Here is a 23,306-nt window from a genome sequence, read left to right as displayed (position 1 = left end):
ACAGTTAAGTACATCTGCACAGTGATCCAAGAATATATTTGCAGCAATTAATGCATGTTAGATCTTTACATTCTAATAAGTTGCACTGAATATGTGAGGAAAAAAAACTAATTGCATATTTTCTGTTGCTACTGTACAACAATCAAAGGTTAGGTGAAGTTGAGAGTGAACTGAATATGTTATGATTAGTATATCCTGATAAAATGAATATATTTGATACAGTTAATAACTTTTAATCAATAGTTACTGCAGGAGACACAAACTAATTAATAGTTAGTTGATTGTTTTATTTAAGGGATTGTAGAAAGGGAAAAAATGAAGAATACATTAGGGAAGCTCATAAGCCAATAACCCCCTTCCACTGTTGTTTCCCAGCAACTAACCAACGATTGGCCTATTGCAACACGGTATACAACAGGGCTGCCTTTGAAAAGCATTCAGAAGCTTCAGCTAGTCCAAAATGCAGCAACATGTGCAGTATTGGACAAACCATGATACAGCTACGTAACACTTCTGCTGTGTGACCTGACATGCTCACAGTGGGCTTCTGGGTGTAATTAAAGGTGCTGGTTATCACCTTTAAAGCCCTACATAGCATGGGGCCAGGTTACTTGCAGGACCATCACCTGTTCCTAATGGTTTTTGCCCATCCCACTAGAACTAGAAGACTGAACTCCCGTCAGTGAAGCAGTGTCACTTAGTGGGTCCCATAGAAGTGAGCCTTCTCTGTCATGGCACCTGTCTTCTGGAACAGCCTCCTGCTGAGATGTGCAGCCCTGACTCTGTTGGCCTTCTGAAAGGCTGTGAAGACCTGGCTCTTTCCCCAGGCATTGGGGCTGGGATGTTGATTGAGTTCTGGTGTGGATGTGGTTTGTTTATGAGCTGATACTGTGATTTTTAGAAGCCTTGACCCTGTTTCTTTTTAATGGATCTGTATAGGGTTGTTTTTTTTTTAACATTTCTGTTCACTGTTCAGAGTTTTTTGGGTAGATGGACTGCTATATAAATTTGATAAATTAATATATAAATGAACAACCCAGCATATAAGGCATGCTGCCTCTAATTCAGAAAGTAAACAACTATCAATATTAGTTGTGATTGATAGCCTAATCCTCCATTAACTTGTGGAGTCTATTTTGAAAAAGATTGGGTGCCATTACCACAACTATAGGCAATGAATTACAGTTTAATTATGTCCTTTGTGGGAAAAAAAAAATTCTTTAAAAGAAATGTACTTGTTTGCACTGAAAGTTTTTTTTTTCCCCCAGTCTGTTTCAGTCTTTTCTGCTGCACGCATGCTCACGCTCCAAACTAGGTACCTTAGATTGGCCTTGTTTCAAGCTTACTATTCCCTGGAGAAAGCCAATGTTTTGTTGGCTAGTGGATTTTAATTTATGCTCTTTTACTTGGGAGTATCTATCTGTAGATTCAACAACAAATTGATGGCACATAATCAGTTACTTGGGAGTAAGTCAATTGTACACATTCATATAACAATTTTATGTCTATCTGTTCTTCTGTGTTCAATGAGGCTTACTTATTAATAAATGTTTAAAGATACTTATTTCATCTGGATGTAAATGCTGTACACTGATGTGTAGACATATGTCAGAGGCAGGTAAACTGCTGTGCTCTGAAAATGCAAGGATGTAGATAACCTTCACTGGTTAACCTTTGCTTCCAATGGAGCTAAAATAAGTTGAGTTATATTGAAATAAATTCCATGTATCTGTTTTATGTGAATGTGTGCTTATGTTCTATAAATAAATGCAGAAACATAAGGTATTTGCTTGTCTATATGGAAGATTTGTCAAACACATTATAGTGATCATATAAAAGCTAAAAAGTAACCAATGTATTGTAATCTGAAAGTGCCCCTAGACTCATATTAGAAGTAAAGATCTCCAATTCTGATTATCCTGTTATTTGTCCATTTCTTTGTAGATCATGCAGACCAATAGCACCACTGACATACATATGAGCGAATGGCAAAAGAATTACTTTGTTGTTACCTCTGATACCTCTACACCAGGACAAAAAGCAGATGCATATCGTGCACAAATTTTACATATTCAATACGCATGGGCAAACTCAGATATCTCCCAGGATTGTGCTGCCACCCTCTTCAAAAAATATGTAGAAAAATATTCTGCAATTATTGATTCTGACAATGTAGAAAGAGGCTTGAATAACTACGCTAAAGATATTTTGACTATGGCAAAATATCAGCAGAATGAGAGTGACAAATGGCAGTCTGCTTTGACAACAGATAATGTGTTGGAACTGAAATGTATTCAAGCAATGATGCAGGCTGGGAAAATGTATGAGGGGCCTCTGAAGGCACAAGTAGATGTATCCATTGATAAACAGGTCACTGAGTCGGTTTCTTCGAGTTTTCCCAAACTTACCCTGTCAAGTGGTAACGGAGAATCTATGCTTGGAGCTGGTTTATCAAATTGTGTAACTCAAGCAACAGATATCTGTGAGAAGCCCTCAACTTCAAAGTGTCATCAAAATGATATACTCTCCTCACCTAAGGCAGGAGTAGCATGTTCTGTTTTGTCTGTGACTATGAATGATGTGCCCGGTAGAGCCCTGAATGGAAATAATGAATCAACATTTAATAGTTCTCTGACATCCACAAGTACTTCTTGTTCAGGGCAAGATTTATCATTTTCCGCTCAGTCTGCTTTCCCTGCAAGAACGGGCAATCTGGGAAAAAGGAAAACATTTGCTGTGTCCAGTGAAGATAACAGTAATATATCTTCTGGTTCTATTCATAAGTTGGTTTCTATAGAAGGATCAAACATTCCATGGAGTGAAAGGAAAAATAATGAGAAAAGAGCATCTAGTTTCAAAACTGCAAAAGAACAGCTATGGGTGGATCAGCAAAAGAAATTCCAAAACCAACCCCAGCATACCCCATTACCATCTTATGGAGGTACAAAGAAATCTTTGGGAGCTGGAAGATCTCGTGGTCCATTTGGAAAGTTTGTTCCTCCACTGCCCAAACAAGATGGAAATGGGAACACAGGTATGCCATGTAAATCGTATGGGACTGGATCTACAGAGCTGACTAATCCAACAGACGAAAGGTTAAAGAATATAGAACCTAAAATGATAGAACTTATAATGCATGAAATCATGGACCATGGGCCTCCAGTAAACTGGGATGACATAGCTGGAGTTGAGTTTGCAAAAACAACTATCAAGGAAATAGTAGTATGGCCTATGCTGAGACCTGACATTTTCACTGGGTTACGAGGGCCTCCAAAAGGAATTCTTCTGTTTGGTCCTCCTGGAACAGGGAAGACTCTTATTGGCAAATGTATTGCATGCCAATCTGGGGCCACATTTTTCAGCATCAGTGCATCCTCACTGACTTCCAAGTGGGTTGGTGAAGGAGAAAAGATGGTCCGTGCATTGTTTACAGTAGCACGGTTCCAGCAGCCAGCAGTAATTTTCATTGATGAAATTGATTCTCTCTTATCCCAGCGTGGAGATGGAGAACATGAATCTTCCAGAAGAATAAAAACTGAATTCTTGGTCCAGTTAGATGGAGCAACTACTTCTTCTGAAGATCGCATACTAGTTGTAGGTGCAACCAACCGACCGCAAGAGATTGATGAGGCTGCCCGAAGGAGACTGGTGAAGAGGCTCTACATTCCACTTCCCGAGGCTTCTGCTAGAAAGCAGATTGTGTCTCGTCTAATGTCAAAGGAACATTGCTCCCTAACTGAAGAAGAAATTGATCTCATTGTTAAAAAATCAGATGGTTTTTCTGGGGCTGACATGACTCAACTTTGTCGAGAGGCTTCTCTAGGTCCTATCCGCAGCCTTCAGTCTGTTGACATTACAACTATCACACCTGAACAAGTACGATCTATTGCTTTTCAGGATTTTGACAGTGCTTTCAAAACTGTTCGTCCCAGTGTGTCTTCTAAAGATCTAGAATTATATGAAACCTGGAATCAAATGTTTGGGAGTGGAAGATGAGAATAATTCATTCATGTTTATATTCATTTCCGAAATGTTAATGATGTTCTAATAAATTGGAGGAAACTGTTGACTTGCTTTTTTTCCTATGAAGATTGTTTTGCATGAGAGTCTTAGTTACTTATTTTTGCTAGTAGAATTCTATAAAAATCCCCTATGATTGCTCTTTTATGGGTTGGCTTTTTTTAATGCACCTTATTAACATTGAGTTGTGACTCTCCCCCCATCAACTCCGTTGCATCAAAGGAATCCAGGAATTCTTTGTAGAATTTAGTTTACATTCAGGCACAAAAGCTTGTGCAAAGTTTTCAATGCTGGATTATTGCAGTCAGAGGTGGAAATGCTTAAACTGATGTAACTTACTTCCAGAAGCAGTTATCCCCGATGATAGTGATAGAATGAATTGCCTTATCACTGAACTTTTTAGGGGAAAATTGTATTAGTCTTCTGATAAACACTGACACAATTTGGCAAATTAATATTTTTCTCTTTTAGCATATAGTGCCAAAAATATATCAGTTGTTTTTCCTTGCTGGCATATCTTGGCTCACATCAATATAAGCTTGAAACTCTATTGGTAGTAAATAAGCAACTTTTCCTGCATGATGAAGGCAAAAAATGTTCAAAACAATAGACTGTATGCATCTTAATATTAAATGTAGTGGTTAAATTTACAGTTAAATGTATTACATTGACATGATTATTTGAGGTGAATAAGTACTTGTCTCTTAAGATCTTTCTAATCACATTATTAGGATTGTCAGTTTTATAATTTTCTGATTCATATAAAATGCTTTATTTTAAGTATAAAATTTAGAGCGTGTGTGTGTGTAGTAAGTAGTAAGCTTTATTATAATAATTGACCAAAAGTAAAAAGAAAACGAATTCTGAGACATCATGTAAACAGCATGGTAAAACTTAGTAATTTTAAAATTGATTGGTCAAAGTATGGCATATTTTACAAATAGTAAAATGAAACTTAGTCGTGTTCAGAGAAATAAAGACACATGGATCAATAGTAACAATTGTAAATAAAATGGATCCAGGTGGCCTCGAAATCTGGGAGGAGTTACTAGCTGCAGTCAGGCATTGTAATAACGACAGTATAGCAAAACATGGATTAATGTTTCAGGAACTCCTTCACCCCAGGGGCAAAGTCTTTGTTCAAATGGGATGCTCTGTAATTTCCTCTCAAAAACAGTTGTTGGAAGGGTATTTCGTATTGCCAGAATTAAGGTTCTTTTAGGAACCATTGTTTGGCTTAAATATCTAGATGTCTTGAACACAGGTGAGTGACTACCCAAGAATTCATCTTTGGGGATGGCAGCCAGACCTGATTTTACGTAACACAAGAAGAAAGTCTTTCATATCAAAATTATCCTTATCTTCAAATAGCAAATTTATATTTTGTTTTTAATTCTACCTTGCTGGGGTAGGGCAAGGGGAGAAGAACACTTCCAGGATAGAACAGTTGCATTAGTGTTACTCATTTGTAGCAAACTATGATTAAAAAGTCCATGTGTTTTAGCATTTACTCTTTACTCTTATTGAAATTATCTTTTTCTGTTTCTAAGGTTTTGTCCTTGGGTAGTATATTTTCTAGCTCTCGTGTCTTGTTAATGTGTCTATTTCAAAAGTATATATTGTTCCATTAACACTACTGTATTCCTTAATAAATGCTTAGGAATACAGTACAGTAAAAAACTGCAATCTGAACACTTGTACAATGCATGTATGGGAAATCTTTTAAAAAATCATTGTACCATCTTTTAGAAATAATACATTTATTGCATTATGTTTGAATTAAGTTAAAATTAAGCTTTTGGGGGGGTAGTTTAGAAGTGCTACACTTTTCAGAGTTCACTTGATGGCTTTTAAACTTAAACTCTTAATTGGCTGTTGGAGTAATGTTTTGCTCTTGTTAAGAAGTAACATTTTAAATCAAGGAAGAAGCAGTACAAGAAAAAGTGCAAGACACAACCAAGACATGAACTAACTGCACATGCATCTCAGTAATAAGAAATGGATGAATTATCTGGATATTCTGAACAGTTGCAAGTTCTTACGATTTTAGCAGCAAAAGACTTTTAAAGAAAAGATAATCAATAAGGACTCCCCAAAACGTGCACCACTGGTGATAGGAGCAGTTAAAAGTTTAAAAAAACGGGGGGGGGAGAAAAAAAATATACACTGGGGGGAAAAAAGACCACACCTCACCATCCAAGAGCTTCAATCATTAATTTAATGAGGTATTAAACTACTTAGGTAATGCCAGAGAGTCCATCACACTGCTCAAGTCTCCCCCTTAGTATTCTATACATGGTTTTGAATTTGAACTCCCCCAAGCACTGGGATTGAGTGAGATTGGTATGGGACAAATGTGTAGTGGACTGTATTGGGAAGTTTAGCTGTGGTGCTGGGGTTTTTTGTTTTTGTTTTGTTTTACTGTTTTGTTTTTTCATGGTTTATATATATTGTTTTTCGTTTTGGGTTGTGAGCTGCCTGGAGTTTGGTTTAAGATGGATGGCCATGTAAATGTTTTAAATAAATAAATTTGTAACACTGTATATTGCCTGTAACAACCTTAAAGGCAATAGAAAGGCCATCAAATTTGCAAAATGCTTTGATTTGCTGCTTCAAATCATCCTTGCTTCAGTTCACAAATCTCAATATGGTGATTTTGACTGAATATTTGTTGAACTGACACACTCCTTTAAAGCTTTGCATAACTCTGCAAAGTTAGCAAGTTCTTGAGGCTTCTTGAAATCTTTTTTGTAATGTTCATCTTGGCTTGGATCTTTTTTCTCTTTTTTCTCTTTTTTCTCTTTTGCTTAAGAGAAACCCTTGAAAAATGGAACATGGTACACCAGTGATCTTCCATAGGCAAGGCACAGTGACTCACCCATTGGGCATCTAACATGTCTCTGCTTGAATTATTTATTGAATTCATTATACTATCTTGTGAACTATTTCCTACTCATGGGTTTCAGATGAATTGTCAGCATGGTGTTCCCTTTTCCTCCTTCAGTAATAAGTTCCTCTTTCTCAAATATAATTGCTTATATCATGTCCAGCATATAGCCAGGCATTGAATGTACTAATACAGCCATTCAGTATCTGGTATTGTGTCTCTGGTTGTTTCCCATTGCTGTTTGCTTGAGAAGGCTTAGATATAACTTTCTTTTCTTTTTCTGGTGCCTTTGAGTCAGTCTTGACTCCTGGCGACTGCCTGGGCAAGTCCCTGCAGTTTTCTTGGCATGATTTTGGAATTGCTTCCTAGGGCTGAGTGAGAGTGACTGGCCCAAGGTCACCCAGCTGGCTTCATTGGCAAGGTGGGACTAGATCTCACAGTCTCCCAGTTTCTAGCGTGATGCCTTAACCACTACGCCAAACTGGCTCTCTTACCTATAACTGCAGAAGTTTATGTTTTCTGTCCCAGAAGTTATGATACAGCTTATTTTCTCTAGTTAGATAGAAGTCACTCAAACCCCATACACATTGACTGGGTGATCAAGTAACTATTTAAACATATCTGCTATTATTGTTGTTGCCAGTTCAATACCAGGATGTCTCAGTATGAAAGCTAATCTGCCTGATCAAATTGGTAGCATATTTATGATATGACATGAATGAATCTGTTCAATGAGTATCAGGTTCATGTAGCTGCTTCATGTACATGCCAAAACTGGAGGGACATGTCCATGCAGTCACCAGGAGTCAACACTGATTCAAAGGCACCAAAAAAACAAAAACTTGTTCTACATTGGGTTGCCTTTGAAAAGTAACTGGAAGTTGCAATTGGTGCAAAGTATGGTCACTTGAAGTTTAAAACCTAAATGAGATAACTTTGAGTCAGTGTGGTGTAGTGGTTAAGGTGTTGAACTGGGAGCAGGGAGACAGATTCTACTCCACCCTCAGCCACAGAAGCTCATTGGGTGATTTTGGACGAGTCACTCCTTCTCAGCCCAACCTGACTCGGGATTGTTGTGATGGTCAGAAATTGGAGGAGGGAGCTCTATGTACACCACCTTGAGCTCATGGGCTATAAACCTAATAGATAAATAAATAATCTGATGGATCATCTTTCCAACTATTAAGAGTTGAAGAAGTCCTTTTGAAGAAGACCCTTCTGTCAGAGGCTTGTTTATGTTTCATTTTGCCCCCTTTCTGAGCATATACAAAACTGCAAGTTTCTCTACAGGCTTTTCTGAGTTGTATTTACTTTTTAATCTTTTATATTATGACACTGTTAGCCACTGAGTGCTCATTTGTGCAGAAAAGGGGTCATAAATTGAAAAATAATAAACAACCATAAGTGTTTAGGTTGTCATTGATGCCTATTCCGTTTTTGATTTAGTATTGTGCTAAGGTAGTCGACGGAGAGTGAAGTACTATGATTTTCATGAGTGGTTTAGATTAAACACGTGCATATTTTAGCATATTTTGTACAAATTCATTACTTATGGGGAAGGTCAGAAAGCCCTGCATATTTCTACTGTAATAGTCCCCCATTGACCTTCATTGTTTCCCATTTCCTCATTAATCTATATGTTTTAACTCCATTAACATTCTTATTTAAATTAATTTTACAGTTTTAAAGCCCCATTTTGATACTTTTTCAAAGTCAGATGATTGCAGTTGTCATACAACTAAAGTCCAGAGACAGATTGATAGGAAATGGAAAGCTAGTAAGATTTTTTTGCAAGGGTAGCTTGAAGAAATCTTGAAAAGCTGTATGATTATTAGATATTTGATTGATGACACAAAGTGGTTCTGCCTGAAATATCTGGCTTATTTAGGGATCTCAGAGTAGGTTCAGGAATGAGATTAATGAATGCACTGAAGGAATGTATTACTTGTTAATTTGCTTTGTGTCTAAGGAGATCCTGAAGAAAGGGAGTGAAGTTGAAATACTGACTGTAAGCTTGACTCCCCATAAATGAATTAGAGTCACTTTATGTAAAATAGGTGGCTATATACATATGCTAAATAAATAAATAGATTTCCAATGACAAAACCTCAGGAAAGGAGAGTATTACTCATACTGCAAACCTTGTACACCACTGCCTTATTCAAAATTAGGCTTTGGTCTATTTATCTCATAATTGTCTACTCCAGTCTTTCCTAATCTGATGCTGGATTGTGGGAATTGTAGAAGGCACTAGGTTTGGGAAGATACAAACTGACATCCTTATGTGCAGAATAGGCCAAAAGAGTGAAAATGCTAGATCAGTTGTGTACTGATTAAATTAATAGGTGGATAAATTATGACTTACACTACTGCCAAATCAAATATGGCCTAAAATAAGCCAACTAATGTCTGTGCAATGCAGATTTTAACAATAGAAAGTGTCCCTGGTCTTGGTCAATTTTTCCTATTATACCAGCACACAAATTTTGAATGAAGGTACCTGGCTTACACCTTACCAAAAATGTGTGTTTTGCCTCTGAATTGTGCACCTACACTTGTCTGTTTCAAGGCATTGAAACTGGAATTGAGTTGCCCCCTTTTGCTCTGGACATGTGTGCTGTACTGTGTATCATTTCTGGAAAATGATGCTGTTTTTTGCACTGAATGTATTACTGGAAAGTATGTATATTGGTTTATTTGCTTGCTTGTACATTTGTTATATTTATACCCCACCTTTACTTCTGGAGTTCAAGGTGGTGTTCATGATGTTCCTTCTCCCACAACAACCTATGAGATTAGTTGGTCTGAAAGACAGCCGGTGGCCCCATGGATTCCATGAGTACAGACAGACTAGAATCTGGATTTCCCCAGTGCCAGTCCAACATCAGGTTCTTTGATGGACAGTTAGACTTCAATACCTCCCCTCTACTCTGTGTTAACAGAGAGTACTTCAGTCCACCAATAATTCCATCTTGTATTCGTTTCTGACTGACTTGGTCCTACTTATAATTCTGCCTGGCCACCAAGCAACTTGAATGAAATTTAACATCTCCGGATAGTCCTCTGGCTCTACTTCAGCTTGTAGGAATAATCTGTTTCAAAGCAACCAGGTGTGAGTGGTTAACATGATGCATTGCAGCCACACGTTTTATAATCTCCCTTCTGCTTTTAAAGTGACTGCTGGTCTTCCCACACAAATCAGTGATATGGAGTGATTGATATTTCCAGTTTGTTTCAGCGGTTTTAACAGCTGAATTAGAATGGTGTAGGCTCAGAGTGATGGAGTTGTATCATAATTATTTAAGGAAGACAAAATAATGTAATGTTGTTATAGTATGTTGCTTTGTTCTGTTATTATGTGTTTTCTTGATGTGTAGCACCCCAGGATTTTTTTTATTGGACTGTTTTGCAAATATTTATAAATAAATAAAAACTGTTGTAATAAAATTTACAGCCTTATCAGACTTCTCCAATCACTTGAAAACAAAACCAGAAATTCTGCCAGTAGGATTTCTATGGAGGTGAAGATTACTCCAAGGAAGGAAATTCAGACTAACTGATCATTACTTTGGATTACTTGATAAGTGTTTTTTAGGTGAATTTCTCAGGAGCTGTTTAGCACAAAGATGTGTCATAGGGGAAGTCAGCCTTATGCAGATTATGGACTGGCTAAATCAGGGCATGTTTTTGTTCAGAGACATGGCCTAATCCAAAGGAAGGTTGGATTCATCCATGTGGTTGGTAATGCAGTCATGTTTGTTGAACCTTAGTTTAAAAATTTGATTATTCCAGTTAGTGCTTTTGAAAGCATATTTATATAAGTGTAATCAACACAAGTGGAATCATAAAGAATGCTACCAAAATTTAATACAAGTGAATATTTTTAATAAATTTTGTTAAGATACTTTGTACCATCCTCAATGTGATTTGTAGATCCCATTGGCTTGTACTTGCTTTTATATCATGTGGTCCTCAGAGCTTAAAAATGTTAGATGTGCCTTCTTTTTCCTCTACTGTTCCTTTGAGAACTGAAATAACCAAGCTAAAACATGCTGCTTCCAGGAATGCTGACAGAAAATACTTGTTGCTGATAGCAACAATTCCTAAGCAGTTTTCAGGCTGGATCACTTTGTGTCTGTAAAACATCTCCTTAAAAGAGCATGATTTGTAAAGAAAGTTCTAATTAGAAACTGTTGAATGATTTCCTGCATGTAAAATTAATCCAGAATTAGCATTCAGTCTTGAAAAGCTGGAACCTCTGTATAACACATAAAATGACATTTAATATTCCCAATTTTCCTATTTTCTTATGTCTGAATAAGGTAATAACTTGTGTGCTATGTAGGAATCCAGTCCATTGAATGGCGAGATCATAGAGAAACTTGGAAGTCAGAAGAAGAAATTTACATTTAAGACAGGATAATGTTCTTTAAAGTATAAAATGACATGATTATATATTAATAGGCAGTAATAATATGGCAAGAAAGTTCTATCCATTATTGTAGGATCAAGAACAATTTGGTTTTACTTCATTTAAAATGCTGTATTCAGAACATTCCGAATCGTTTGGCTTGTGGTACAAAATACATGAGTGGAGGTAGGAATGTTCCCCTGTTTTTCTTGAATGGCTCTTGTGCTGTCTCAGAGGGAAACTGAAATGTAATTAAGTTCTTACTTCCTTTGCAAGCACCTATATAGAGCAGTTTTTCTCAACCTTGGCAACTTTAAGATGGTGGACGTCAACTCCCAGAATTCCTCAGCCAGCATGCTGGCTGAGCAATTCTGGGAGTTGACATCCACACATCTTAAAGTTGCCAAGGTTGAGAAAAACTGATATAGAGACTTATGAAGAGTAAGCTTTCATTCTGGAAGCAGCATCTAATTCATCTGTAGTGATTCCCCTTGTGCCCATCAGACCACAGAAGTATATGGGACTTGATATCTTAGCAAATGCAGCAAGTATAGGAAGCACTATCATGTAAGAAAATGCCATCTTTAAAAAAAAAAAAATTCTGTAGAAGAGCAAAAGCTAGCTTATTGTTAGATTTTTCTTGTCTCATCACAGAATGTATTGCTTATATATTTTAAAAGCTAAATATATGATTTGATTTAAAACAGTGGGGAAATAAGAGATAATTCTCTTGGAAAACCTAAAATGAAAGCTGCTGGTGGCAACTGCAAAATACTATTTATTTATTTATTTGTTTATGTATATATATTTCAAATTTAGATACCGCCCATTTCACAAAAAGTGACTCTGGGCGGTTCACAATAAAACAGCAATAAATATTAAAATACAATAAAACAATATAAAATACAGTAAAAATAGAATAAAACCAAACACGTACACAAGTAATTTTTAGATGTTTAAGACAATTAGCTATGATAGCAGAGTGGAGCCTACATATTTATCAACACATACTTTTTGCTATGGCCGTTTCAAAGAATGGCCTTTATCTTCAGGTCCAGCTTGCTAAAGGTTCTGTCTCTTGAAAAGAAATGTTTGTTCATTCATTTCAGAGAAGACCTGCATGTCTTGATCCTACAACTCTTGGCAGCGTACAACAGTGAAAACAATGTAAAAGAGACGTCAGAATCCTCAATGAATTCCAATAAAACCATATACAAAAGAAATACTTGATCCCCACCCCCCACCCCGTGGAACTTAGGTCTAGTAGTAATGAGTACAGCAACTGCAAAACCTGCTACTCTGTAATAGTTTGCTTGTTCCATTGTGTTAGTTGTAGCTTTCAAGTCTTCAAGGCAACCCCATGTAGAGTGCATTGCGTAATCTGGATGCATAGTGATTATGGCATGATATTGGACTTGGTATATGCTAATCTGATCTATCAATATAGTTCTTGTAGGCTTCTAGCGAACTGTAGCTCAGCTACAAACCTTGTACCTAAAATCCATATCCTAAAATCTACGTGCAGTAAATCATTTTTATAGTTTAAGCCAAATACTTAAACTGATTCAGTCATATCTTTTTTATTGGGAGTCAGGGGGTGTTATAAGAAATCTGTATGCTTTCATGTTGCTTTTGCACAATTATGCTTTTGACTGAAAACTGAAGTTATCCTGAAATCTGTTTTTTGTTACCCAGAGTAATGTTACAGTTTAACTGATGCTGCAGCAAATACCTGTTTCCTATTTCCAATGTAGGAAATGCACTACTATTTATACATTTAGGGATATTTATCAGAGGAATGAATTAATGCATATCATTCAGCACATCTGCCTGCTTCTTGTTGAAAAGATATTTGTCATGCTTACGTACCCAATCAGATAACGGGAAATAAAGATAGGAAAAAAGTTCACTGTTCAACTGGATGGCACAAGCCACCACCTGGTGTTAAATTAGTAAATAATCATCCATAAACATTCTGTGAGTAGGATTGTAGGATAATTATTTTCTCCTCCTTCCATTTTCCATTCCTTCCTTGTGTGGTTAACAATCAATATATTTAGAATATTAAAAAATAAAATATCAAAGGCATTCATTTAAATCAGTGCAAACATTAACAGAAGCTTTTCTAAAGAAGAGAGACGAAGGTAAGGGCCAAATGCAAGAAGGCTCTTTCTGCAGACAAGATAAACTGACATTTTCTTAGGGATCAAAAAAGAAAAGAAAGAAATGACTGAAAGCTTTATTAAAAGGTTTTACATATATAGTAAGAAGTACATTCAAAGAAAATATATAGTAAATGTAAAAGAGAAAAAGAAGAAAAGAAAAAAGACAAAAAAGGAGATGGAAAAAAGAAAAGAACAGAAAACATGAAATAAATATAAAGAAATGGTTTCCAATCTTCCTCTCAGCAGTTATACATAGAATTCTAATCAAACCTCTCTCTCTAAGATTACATCATAATTTCCTTCTTTCTATAACCTATTCTTTCTAATCATCAAAACCATAAATCACAAAATCATTGTCTTTTTTATGCAAAAAGTCTGTAAGGAGTTTCAAATGTCAATAATGACCTTTTTCTAATCAAAGAAGTCAGTATGGCCATCTCAGCAAGTTCTATCAATTTCACTAACCATTCCTCCATGGTGGGTAGTGCCGAATCTTTCCATGTTTGTGCATATAATAATTTCACCACAGTAATCATATATTGAAACAATCTTCCATGACTCTTTTCTAACTGTGTATCCATCAGTCCTAAAAGGAAAAGTTCTGACTTCAACTGAATATTAATCTTTAAAATCCTCTGTATCAATATGTGTATTTGAATCCAATTTTTTAAGCTTTTTTACATGTCCACCAAGCGTGATAGAATGTCCCTTCATGTTGTTCACATTTCCAACATACATTTGGAATGCCTTTGTACATTCTAGATAATTTCTATGGCATCCTGTACCAATGATACATCATTTTATAAAAATTCTCTTTAAGATCACAACATAATATAAATTTCAACCCTTTTGACCACATATTTTCCCACTGATCCATCTTTATGTTATAATCAAAATTCTTAGTCTATTTTATCATACATTCTTTAACCTCTTCTTTTTCCATTTCCAATTTCAACAAAAGTGTATACATTTTAGCAATTACATGTTTATCATCGGTACACAATTGCACTTCAAATTCTGTCTTTTTTTTTTTTTTTTTTTGCTCTATACCATAAATCTTTTTATCTGTTTTAAATCTTTCTAATAACTGTAAATGGGAAAACTATTGACAACTATATCCTTCTGCCATTAGTTGCTCTCTTGATTTAATTTTATATTCCCCATGGTGATTCTCCAATAATTCCTAATATGTTAACCATTTGTCTTTGCCTGTTGCTTCTCTTCTGTAAAATGCTTCTTGTGTTGAGATAAAAATGTTTTTGGGCACAGCCTGGGTTTATATCTATTCCATATTCTCATTATGGCATGTTTAATAAAGTGGTTTTTAAAATCCACATTAACTTTAACTTTATCATACCACAAATATCCATGCCATCTAAACCTCAAGTCGTACTCTTCTAATTCTAAAAGATTTTTTTTTTGTTTCTCAGCAACACCCATTCTTTCATCCAAACCAAACAACAAAATACAATTTCAAATCTGGTAAACCCAATCCTCCTCTTTCCTTTGCATCTTGTAACACTTTGTATTTAACTTGTGGTTTTTCCCTTGCCATACAAATTTAGGTATATCTTTGGTATATCAGTTGTCAAAATCATTATTGTTTGAAACAAAAACTTTCTAGGCAAAACATTCATTTTTATCATAGAAATTCTCCCTAACCATGACAATTTTAATTTCTCCCATCTTAACATGTCCTTCTTAATTTCAATCCATGTCTTAACATAATTATTTTGAAATAATATACAATTCATATTTGTCATAGTAATACCCAAGTATTTTTTTTCTCAATCTTGAAACCAGTTTTCTCCATCAGTTCTATTCAATCTTCTATTTTCATATTTTTTGTTAACATCTTTGTCTTCTGATTATTAATCTTAAAACCTGCTAGCATACCAAAGTCCTTTAATTTTCCCATTAACGTTTCTACTTCGTCTAACAGATCCTCCAAAACTACCACCAGGTCATCAGCAAATGCCCTTAACTTATAAGTTTCTTCTTTAATCTTTCCTCCCACGATTCTCTCATCTTGTGTTATGTCTCTATTCAGTACCTCAAGAACTAAAATGAAGAAGAATGGAGACAGCGGGCATCCTTGTCTTGTCCCTTTTTGAATCTCACAAGATTTCGCTAATTCTCCATTAAGAATTATTTGTGCTTTCTGTGAGGTATACTTTGATCTTACCCATTTAATAAAGTTATCTCCAAAGTTCATATCTTCCAGAACTCTAAACAAGAAAATCCAGTTCAAATTATCAAACGCCTTCTCTGCATCTAAGATCAATGCAGCTCGCTTTTCATTATGCTGCTCCTAATACTCCAGAATATCCATCACATTTCTAATGTTATCTCATAATTGTCTTTTAGGTAAAAACCCACATTGATCTTCATGAATAAAGTCCTGTAAAATTATTTTCAACCTTTCAGCCAAAATCATTGTAACCAACTTAGAGTCATTATTCAATAAAGATACTGCTTGATAATTTCTTGTTAAAGTCAGGTCCTGGGTCTCTAGGTATTAATGCTATATTGGCCTCTTTCCAGCTATCAGGAATCTTTCTATTTGGTAAAATAATATTCATAGTTTGTTGCAAAGGTTGTAAAAGTTCATTCTCAAAGCATTTATAATAAGAGGCCAGCAGACCATCTGGACCAGGTACCTTTTCTCTTGACTGAAAGCATCAATGCTGAGGCATGAAAGATAAAAGAAAAAGACTGAAAGCAACATGGTGAAGCAGTCTCGAGAAACATGAAATGTTACATATTCTGCTCAGTGCATTTCAGATCAGTTTTTTCCTCCAGGCATTGTAAAATCAACATTCTATGCTGTTTTTTCCAAATGCTTATTTATGAAGTTCTTCTGATGGGACAGGCAGGAAAATTGATTTAAAGGGTAAAGACTTACGGAAGTGAGTTTTTGACACTGAGCAGGAGGAGAGGCAAACATCCCTGCTTGATAAGCAGACCATTTCTTCCTCCATTCCCTTCCCCAGCGTTGCTGGAGTTCCAGTTTTATTTAAGGAAAATACATGCTTTGCTGCTACTACATCATCATCTCCCATACATTATCCTCGATTATGGATTTTCTCCATTGTACCCAATTTCTCTATATAGTCTCATTCATTTCCAACTGATGTTTTAAAATACTTTTAAGTTACTAAATGGTAAAATGGCAAAAATAAAAATGGTAAAATGGTAAATGGCAAACCAATACAGGTGTAGAAAAATACAAGTTCATCTGTACTGATAGATGTACCACGGGGGGGGGGGGGGATGTTGGCAGATGATGTTGCTTAGATGCCAAGAATGAATAATTGGCTTTTGCTTACCAAAACAAGCCATTGGAACAAATCCAAGATATTTTCCTCCTGTATAGCAAATGGTCTTTTTTGGCCAGGGCCACCATTTAGAAATGCCATTCTGTTCCTGCTTCCATTTGTTTCCTTCTTCTCCCATTTGTTGCTTGAAGCTGATTGTTTCCTAGCATACAGCAAGGTAGACTTGCAAGCAATGTAACCTTAGTGTATTTCTATAAAGTTCACCTGTTCTTCTTCTCTGGAGTTGAAAACTTGAATATTGCCTTCTTCTTCCCTTGATCTGTAAGTATTTTCTGATTAAATTCCTTATGCCCAAAAATGCATCTGATGAAGTGAGCTATAGCTCATGAAAGTGTATGCCTTTTAATAAAATGTGTAGGTTAGAAACGGTGCTACCAGACTTTTTCTTTTGCCACCATAGAGTAACACAGCTCTACTCCTACAGTATTCATTCATCTAAGGAAAGCCTATATTTAACTGTCTTAGAGAAGCACCATAAAATGGTCAAAAATGCTTTTTGGGATGATGTTGCAGTTGGAAGATTAGGTTCAGTTTCATCATATTTAGGACCAGACTACACATGACTTTAGTGAGCGGTTTTCCGTGGCCCTCCAGCATATGTGCAGTGAGTCTGGATTGAAATCTTAGCAAATCAGGGAGGGAGCTAGGAAGTCTTTGCATTTTGAATGGATAACTTTTGGCATTGTAAATGGCAGATGAAATAGGCCTGATCTAAACACAGTGGGAGGAAAATGGTTAGTAGCTAACTGTCTCCCATTCGTGGTAGGACTGTAGTCTGAATTGCTCCCCTGTGCTTAAGTGTAAGAAAGAAAAATGTAACTATTGTGTGGCTTGGCCCAAACTATGACTCGAATCTATATACAATCTACTGCTAATAACTTCAGTGCAATTCAGTGGCACAATCTTAGAAGGTTCTGAGACTGCTAAAAAGGGGGGTTAGCATGTTATAAAAACCATTGTTGCTTCATCTGCAAACCAACATACACTGGCTCAGTGTCACATGTAAACCCAACCTAAATCTGATTAAACTTGGATCTAGCAGTAGTAGGTTAGGTATAGTCTAGGTCATTTGAGTATGTGTGTTAAATGAAATACTAATAATGTTTCATCACAACATTTTAATCCATTTCAAGGCAATGGAGTTCTCAAGCTTCTTTTCCTACTACCTACAAAATTATAAACCTTATTTCTACCTTTACAGTAGCTGGAGTGTAAAAGTGGGGGTGAAGATCTAGGCTAGGATGAGGGTTGCATGAGGATTGGTCTGGCACTTTGGTGGGAAGGGTGGTTTTATTTTCCTGTTTTTACTGGTTGTTGTGAGCCACCTAAGATCATTATATGAGATAGGCAGCTATATAGGTTCTTTAAATAAATAAATTAATTACATTGCTCGGCAAATGCTTTAAGCATACTGGCTTTTTGCTGCTCAAATGTTACTAGAATTACTAGGCAAATCAAATAAGAGGCAAGATGTCCACATTATTGCTAGTTGTCTATTAACACATTTTCTAAATTGTAGTAAGATTCCATATACCTCCCTTATATACTCCTACCATAACTCTATGGAAGCATGACTCAAAATGAGCCCACATTTGCTGTGTAATGACAGTTATAACTGGGACTTGCAGCTGGGTTATTGCAAATATTTAAATCTAATACATTTTGTTAAAGCTGCAGATCTGTTCCATTTAGGAGCAAGCCTCCACAGAGCCAGTTGGAACGACCAAATAAATATGGATTTGCTGCATGTTGTTTCACCTGTCACTTGTCATCCTGGAAAGAGTTGGGTTGCCAACATTCTATTAAAAAAATAATGGTTCCCAAGAGAACAAAATTATTGGTAGAAGGAAAAAAAAAGATCATTGTGAATCTTTTTTGTTTGTTTTAGTTTTTTTTTTATTTTAGACCCATAACTGGTAATCTGGCAGAGCCTTGTGGTACTGGTCAGACAGGTACAACACGTTCCTGTATGGTGCATAACTCTTGCTGAGAATAGCTGATATCCTGTTAATTTTTCTTTTATTTTGAACATAGCTAAAGAAGCCTCTAAAGAAGCCTTTTGTTGCTGTAAACATCCTTTGCTTACTTCGGCTCATTTTGAGCAGAGCTTCCCAACCTCACTACAAATCTGTTCCTCCTTCCACCACTTATGTATATACTATTATATTTTTAGATGTTCAATAAGCTTTTTGTACAGGCATATTGGCATTTTCTGTTGGGTTGACTCACTCATTTCCTCTTCATAATGGTGCTCAAGACTGCAGAGATTGCTACAGGAACACAGTAGTTTGTTTAATAATTGACATAATGTGGTATTAATGAACAGTGCTTAAAATCAATAATGTCCTTGCATGTTCCATATCCACTTATTAGGAGAGGTGGGAGAAAGCACTGTAGTAGTCAGCAACAGGAGGTACATACAGTGGTACCTCTACTTACGAACGCCCCTACTTACAAAATTTTCAAGATACGATCAGCTCCGGCCCCAAAAATTTACCTCTACTTACAAACTCGCCTCGACTTATGAGCCATTTTCCACCCATGCCATGTGGTCTGCGGCCATTTTTCTGCCTGTGCCATGTGGTCCGCGGCCATTTTCCGCCCGTTCCACGTGGTCCGCGGCCATTTCCCCGCCCGTTCCATGTGGTCCGCGGCCATTTTTCCGCCCGTTCCACATGGTCTGTGGCCATTTTCCGCCCATTCCACGTGGTCCGCAGCCATTTTTCCGCCCGTGCCACGTGGTCCGTGGCCATTTTTCCGCCCCTGACGCATGGTCCGCGGACGCCGGAACGGATTAATGGTAATTACATTGAACCTTATGGGAAAATTTACTTCGACTTGCGACCAACTCAACTTGTGATCAGAGTCATGGAACAGATTAAGTTTGTAAGTAGAGGTACCACTGTACTTCAGCCAAAACAGGAGCGCACACAATAATTCTTATTTTGAGATTCTAGAGGAAGGGAAATACCTAACTTTGACTAAACACCTTCTTAATTTTTCTTTAATTTTAAAACCACTAGGGAAAAATATGTTCCTGGTGCTACTGTTGCTGGTGTCTTCCTAGTAAACTTTGGGTGGATGGGTAGATTGTAGTTACAAGGTATGTGGAATAATTTTGCAGGATTGGGCAAGATGTAGAAGCAGGTGTTGGGTCGGAGAAGCCAAAAGAAAAAAAGGGCACAGAGGTGTTTTGGTGATCATGTGAGCACCATGCAATATCTGAAAAAAATGTAGATGATAAGAATGTGCAGGACACCTTTTTGAGCAGACTCACCATGTGGTGAGAATTCAAAACAACCACTTCACTTGGACATGGATGCCGAGATCAGCAACAAACCTGTGGTTCAGTATCTGAGTTAAAAGGAGCCAAGATGGTACCTGCTTTGAGTTTATACAAGAAGCTGATTGAAATGTTGGGTAAAATATGTCATACAGGATGTAAAAAAATGATACCAGGTGCCTTCTTGTTACCTGAACTTTTCCCTAAGCATTTTGTATGAAAATGGCCTATGTATGATTTTGTGTGCTGTGTGATTTGCCTTGTGTGTGTATGTTGAAGATACTGCACTGGAACATTTGTTGCTAGCTAACAACATTTTGCAACTCTATATGTAATTTCAGGTTTTTATCAGACAGTAAATATGAAAAAAATTGTCCAGGCTATCTAGTATTTTGCTGGCTGTAATACACTTGTCCAAATCTCTGTATCAAGTTCATTATCTTAAGATACCATGTTTAATCAATTCTTTTTCTCCTAAGTCACTTGGTTAGAACCTTTGAGTGAGTGGTATGTTCTTATATTGGGCATCAAAACAGGCTCTAACAAAGTCCATTTATAGCTTGGACGGACAAGTAAATTTAAGGAGTCCACCAGATCGTGACTTAAATTGGCTCGTACGGAACAGAATATTTTGGCCTCAAACTCTCTCTCTGCAATCCTATGCTTGAGCACCTCTTTGGCTTTATCTAAAGTGGAGAAAAGCAAAGCAGAAACCAAGGTGACAGGCTATAGCTAATGTTGTAATGTTCTCGCCAGTTGAATCTATAGTTAATTTACACTGTTAGTAGGAGTCACCTATTTGGAGCAAGTGTGAGCCAGGCAAATACCATTGCTTGCCAGACCTGGCTTCAGTTCCAGGAATGCTGGCCTCCAATCTCAGTACCACATTAGGAACACCTTTGGATGTTGTAAAAAGGGACTTTAAAAAGCCTTTGTACTTTTTCATAGGCCTGCAGGTTGGAAGACGGGCCTAATTGCGCTACTTGTTTTGTGACAAATTGCAACAGAGATACAATTCCCTCTGATTGCAGGAAAATGGTAAGAACTCCGCTGAGCTCTTTTGGGCTACAGAAATGGCGTTATTTATTTGGGCTGTTTTCCTACTAGAGGACTGGACAACCACTCTGAGATAATGGTAAAAGTAGTTTATTTGTTCTGTTGCTTGTTTAACTGTGGGTTTTGATGCTGATGGAAAATACTGTCATTTTTGGGTTTGGGTTATTGATAATCTTGCTGCAATATTATGCTAGGGCCTTAGGGTCTCTCCTGAGTCCAGCTTGACTTATCAGTGAGATAGCAGCAGCATCTGCATAAAGTAAAATTAGAACAATTTTGTTGCCAATTTCAGTGCAGGAAACTCAAGGCTCCGTAGTTGCTTTATAAGCAAATATATACATCCCTGTCTTATTCTTTTTCCTGTTAGAATGAGATCAGGGATGTGGCCAGTCCAACAGCAATTGTGTATCAGTGGAAGAATTCCTTAATTCTTCCCATAGAATGACTCTTGAAATTAAGTGAAAAGCTGCCTTGAAGTGCAAAGGCTGTAATGAGTAGGGATTTTGAATTGCAGATGTATTTGTTAGCCAAATGTTGTAATACTAGACAGTGAGCAAGTGTGGCTCTTCCCTTTCTAAAGCCCATGGGAGCAGGAGGTTTCCTCTTTGTGCATCTTTATGACAGTCTGCTTCCTTTCCCCATTACAGTATTCATACATCCATCTCGGCCCCCAACTATTGCAAAGGATTTGGCTGAAATCTCAGTTTAATAAAGCTTAATCTGTTTTCCCTCAGCAATGTCATATTATGATTCAGGAACTGGCCAGTAGTGCATCATATCCTAGGGATCTGCTGCTCAACTACCTTGATACATATTGGACTTGTACTATATACTGTAGATAACCCCATCCCTAGAAAGAAACAGAATGTGCCACAAGAATTTGAATATGAAGCCCCACAGCCAAATGAAAAGAAATGCCAAGGGAACTCTTTCTGTAAATCTTGCCTGAGTTTAAAAGAGAAGGCAGAACCGAAATGTATGAATACCCAATCCAGTTACAGCATTTCCTTTACAGTTACAGCACAGAACCAGCCTTTTCTTGGTTTAACAGTTGCTTTCTTGGCTTTCAAGAGAACTGGAGTGACCTTTAAAATTTTAAAGAATGTCTTTTTTATAACTGTCATCTTTGTATGTTTCCCAATAATTTTTTATTCGAAGCCTCACACAAATTTGTGGAGTATCAGGGCCCACATGTGTAGTTTTTGATGACACATTCAGAAATGTCTGCCAGTGTTGCTAGGTAGTGAAATTGTATTTGTGGATTTTCCTAAAGAACTGCTTTACCAGGTGACTTCAAGTGGACCTATTTGCCAGTGAAAATATACGTGAATAGGTGCTTCTCCTTCCAACTCCAGTCTTAAGGGATAATCTCAGAAGCATTTGAAAGGATGGATGTGGACTTAGACCATCCACTCCAAATAATTAATTGATTAGTTAATGCAGATCTGGAATCCGTTCTGCTGAGTTTTCATTCTGAATTAGATCTGTTAAAGGAGAGAATCTGTTTAATCTGTTAAATTAAAGAATCTACCATTACTACATGAAAATGAAGCAGATGATTTAACCTAAATTTGCATTAAAAACTTAATTTGGTTTTTGTAGCTGAACTGCTAAAAGCTATTCCTCTTGAAGAGTGAGTCTCTCTCTTCACGTGGTGGATACCAGTTTTCAGTCTGTAAACACAACTCACGTGCATTGGCCTGTGCGTTGGCTCCTTATAAAAACTTTAAAAGCATGGTTTGTGTTTTGAAGCTACTGGCAACTTTTAGGTTTATTAGCACTGGAAAAAAAATCACATTCATTACTACTAGTTTACACATGCCAGAAAAACTACAGCCTGAGAAAGGCAAGCCTTGGCAATACCCTTAATGAGTTGTCTTCTAAAAATCATCCAAGAATGAAATTGCTTGTCCTGCCCAGCTGAAGAGCATTAGTCACAATTCGCACCCTTTGCCACCTCAAGATTTAGATGAAGATTTACTCAATAGCAAGTAGGGCTGGAGCTGTTTGTGGACATGATGCCACAGTCACTTTGTGGTTCTTTTATTTGTGTACAGCAACTGCCGCCCATTTGCAAAGCTGTTTCCCCTGTCTTGTACTCTTTATGAGATGGTTTTCTCTTTCTCTCTCTTCTGTGGTTCTCAAA

At 36.8% G+C, this 23,306-nt stretch overlaps 2 protein-coding genes across 8 annotated transcripts in view; both read left to right on the top strand.

Annotated features, from left to right (window-relative positions):
• FIGNL1 (fidgetin like 1) overlaps positions 1-10,805 on the top strand; it is a 32,493-nt gene extending 21,688 nt beyond the window's left edge. The window contains exon 3 of one of the 2 annotated variants that reach the window (XM_025163542.2): positions 1,945-10,805. In XM_025163542.2, the coding sequence (XP_025019310.1) occupies positions 1,948-3,996 (2,049 nt within the window). In that variant the 5' untranslated portion in view covers positions 1,945-1,947 and the 3' untranslated portion in view covers positions 3,997-10,805. The remainder of the gene's footprint in view (positions 1-1,944) is intronic. The other variant, XM_007423428.4, reaches the window with a different exon arrangement.
• COA1 (cytochrome c oxidase assembly factor 1) overlaps positions 1-23,306 on the top strand; it is a 60,411-nt gene that overhangs the window by 21,684 nt on the left and 15,421 nt on the right. The window lies entirely within an intron of this gene.

The sequence above is a fragment of the Python bivittatus genome, unplaced genomic scaffold (assembly GCF_059951505.1).
Source record: "Python bivittatus isolate LINGU-HERP-01145 unplaced genomic scaffold, Pbiv_v1 ctg000610_np1212, whole genome shotgun sequence".
In the NCBI taxonomy this organism is placed as follows: domain Eukaryota; kingdom Metazoa; phylum Chordata; class Lepidosauria; order Squamata; family Pythonidae; genus Python; species Python bivittatus.
The sequence above is the reverse complement of the archived record's forward strand: the minus strand, read 5'-3'. Positions and strand labels throughout refer to the sequence as shown.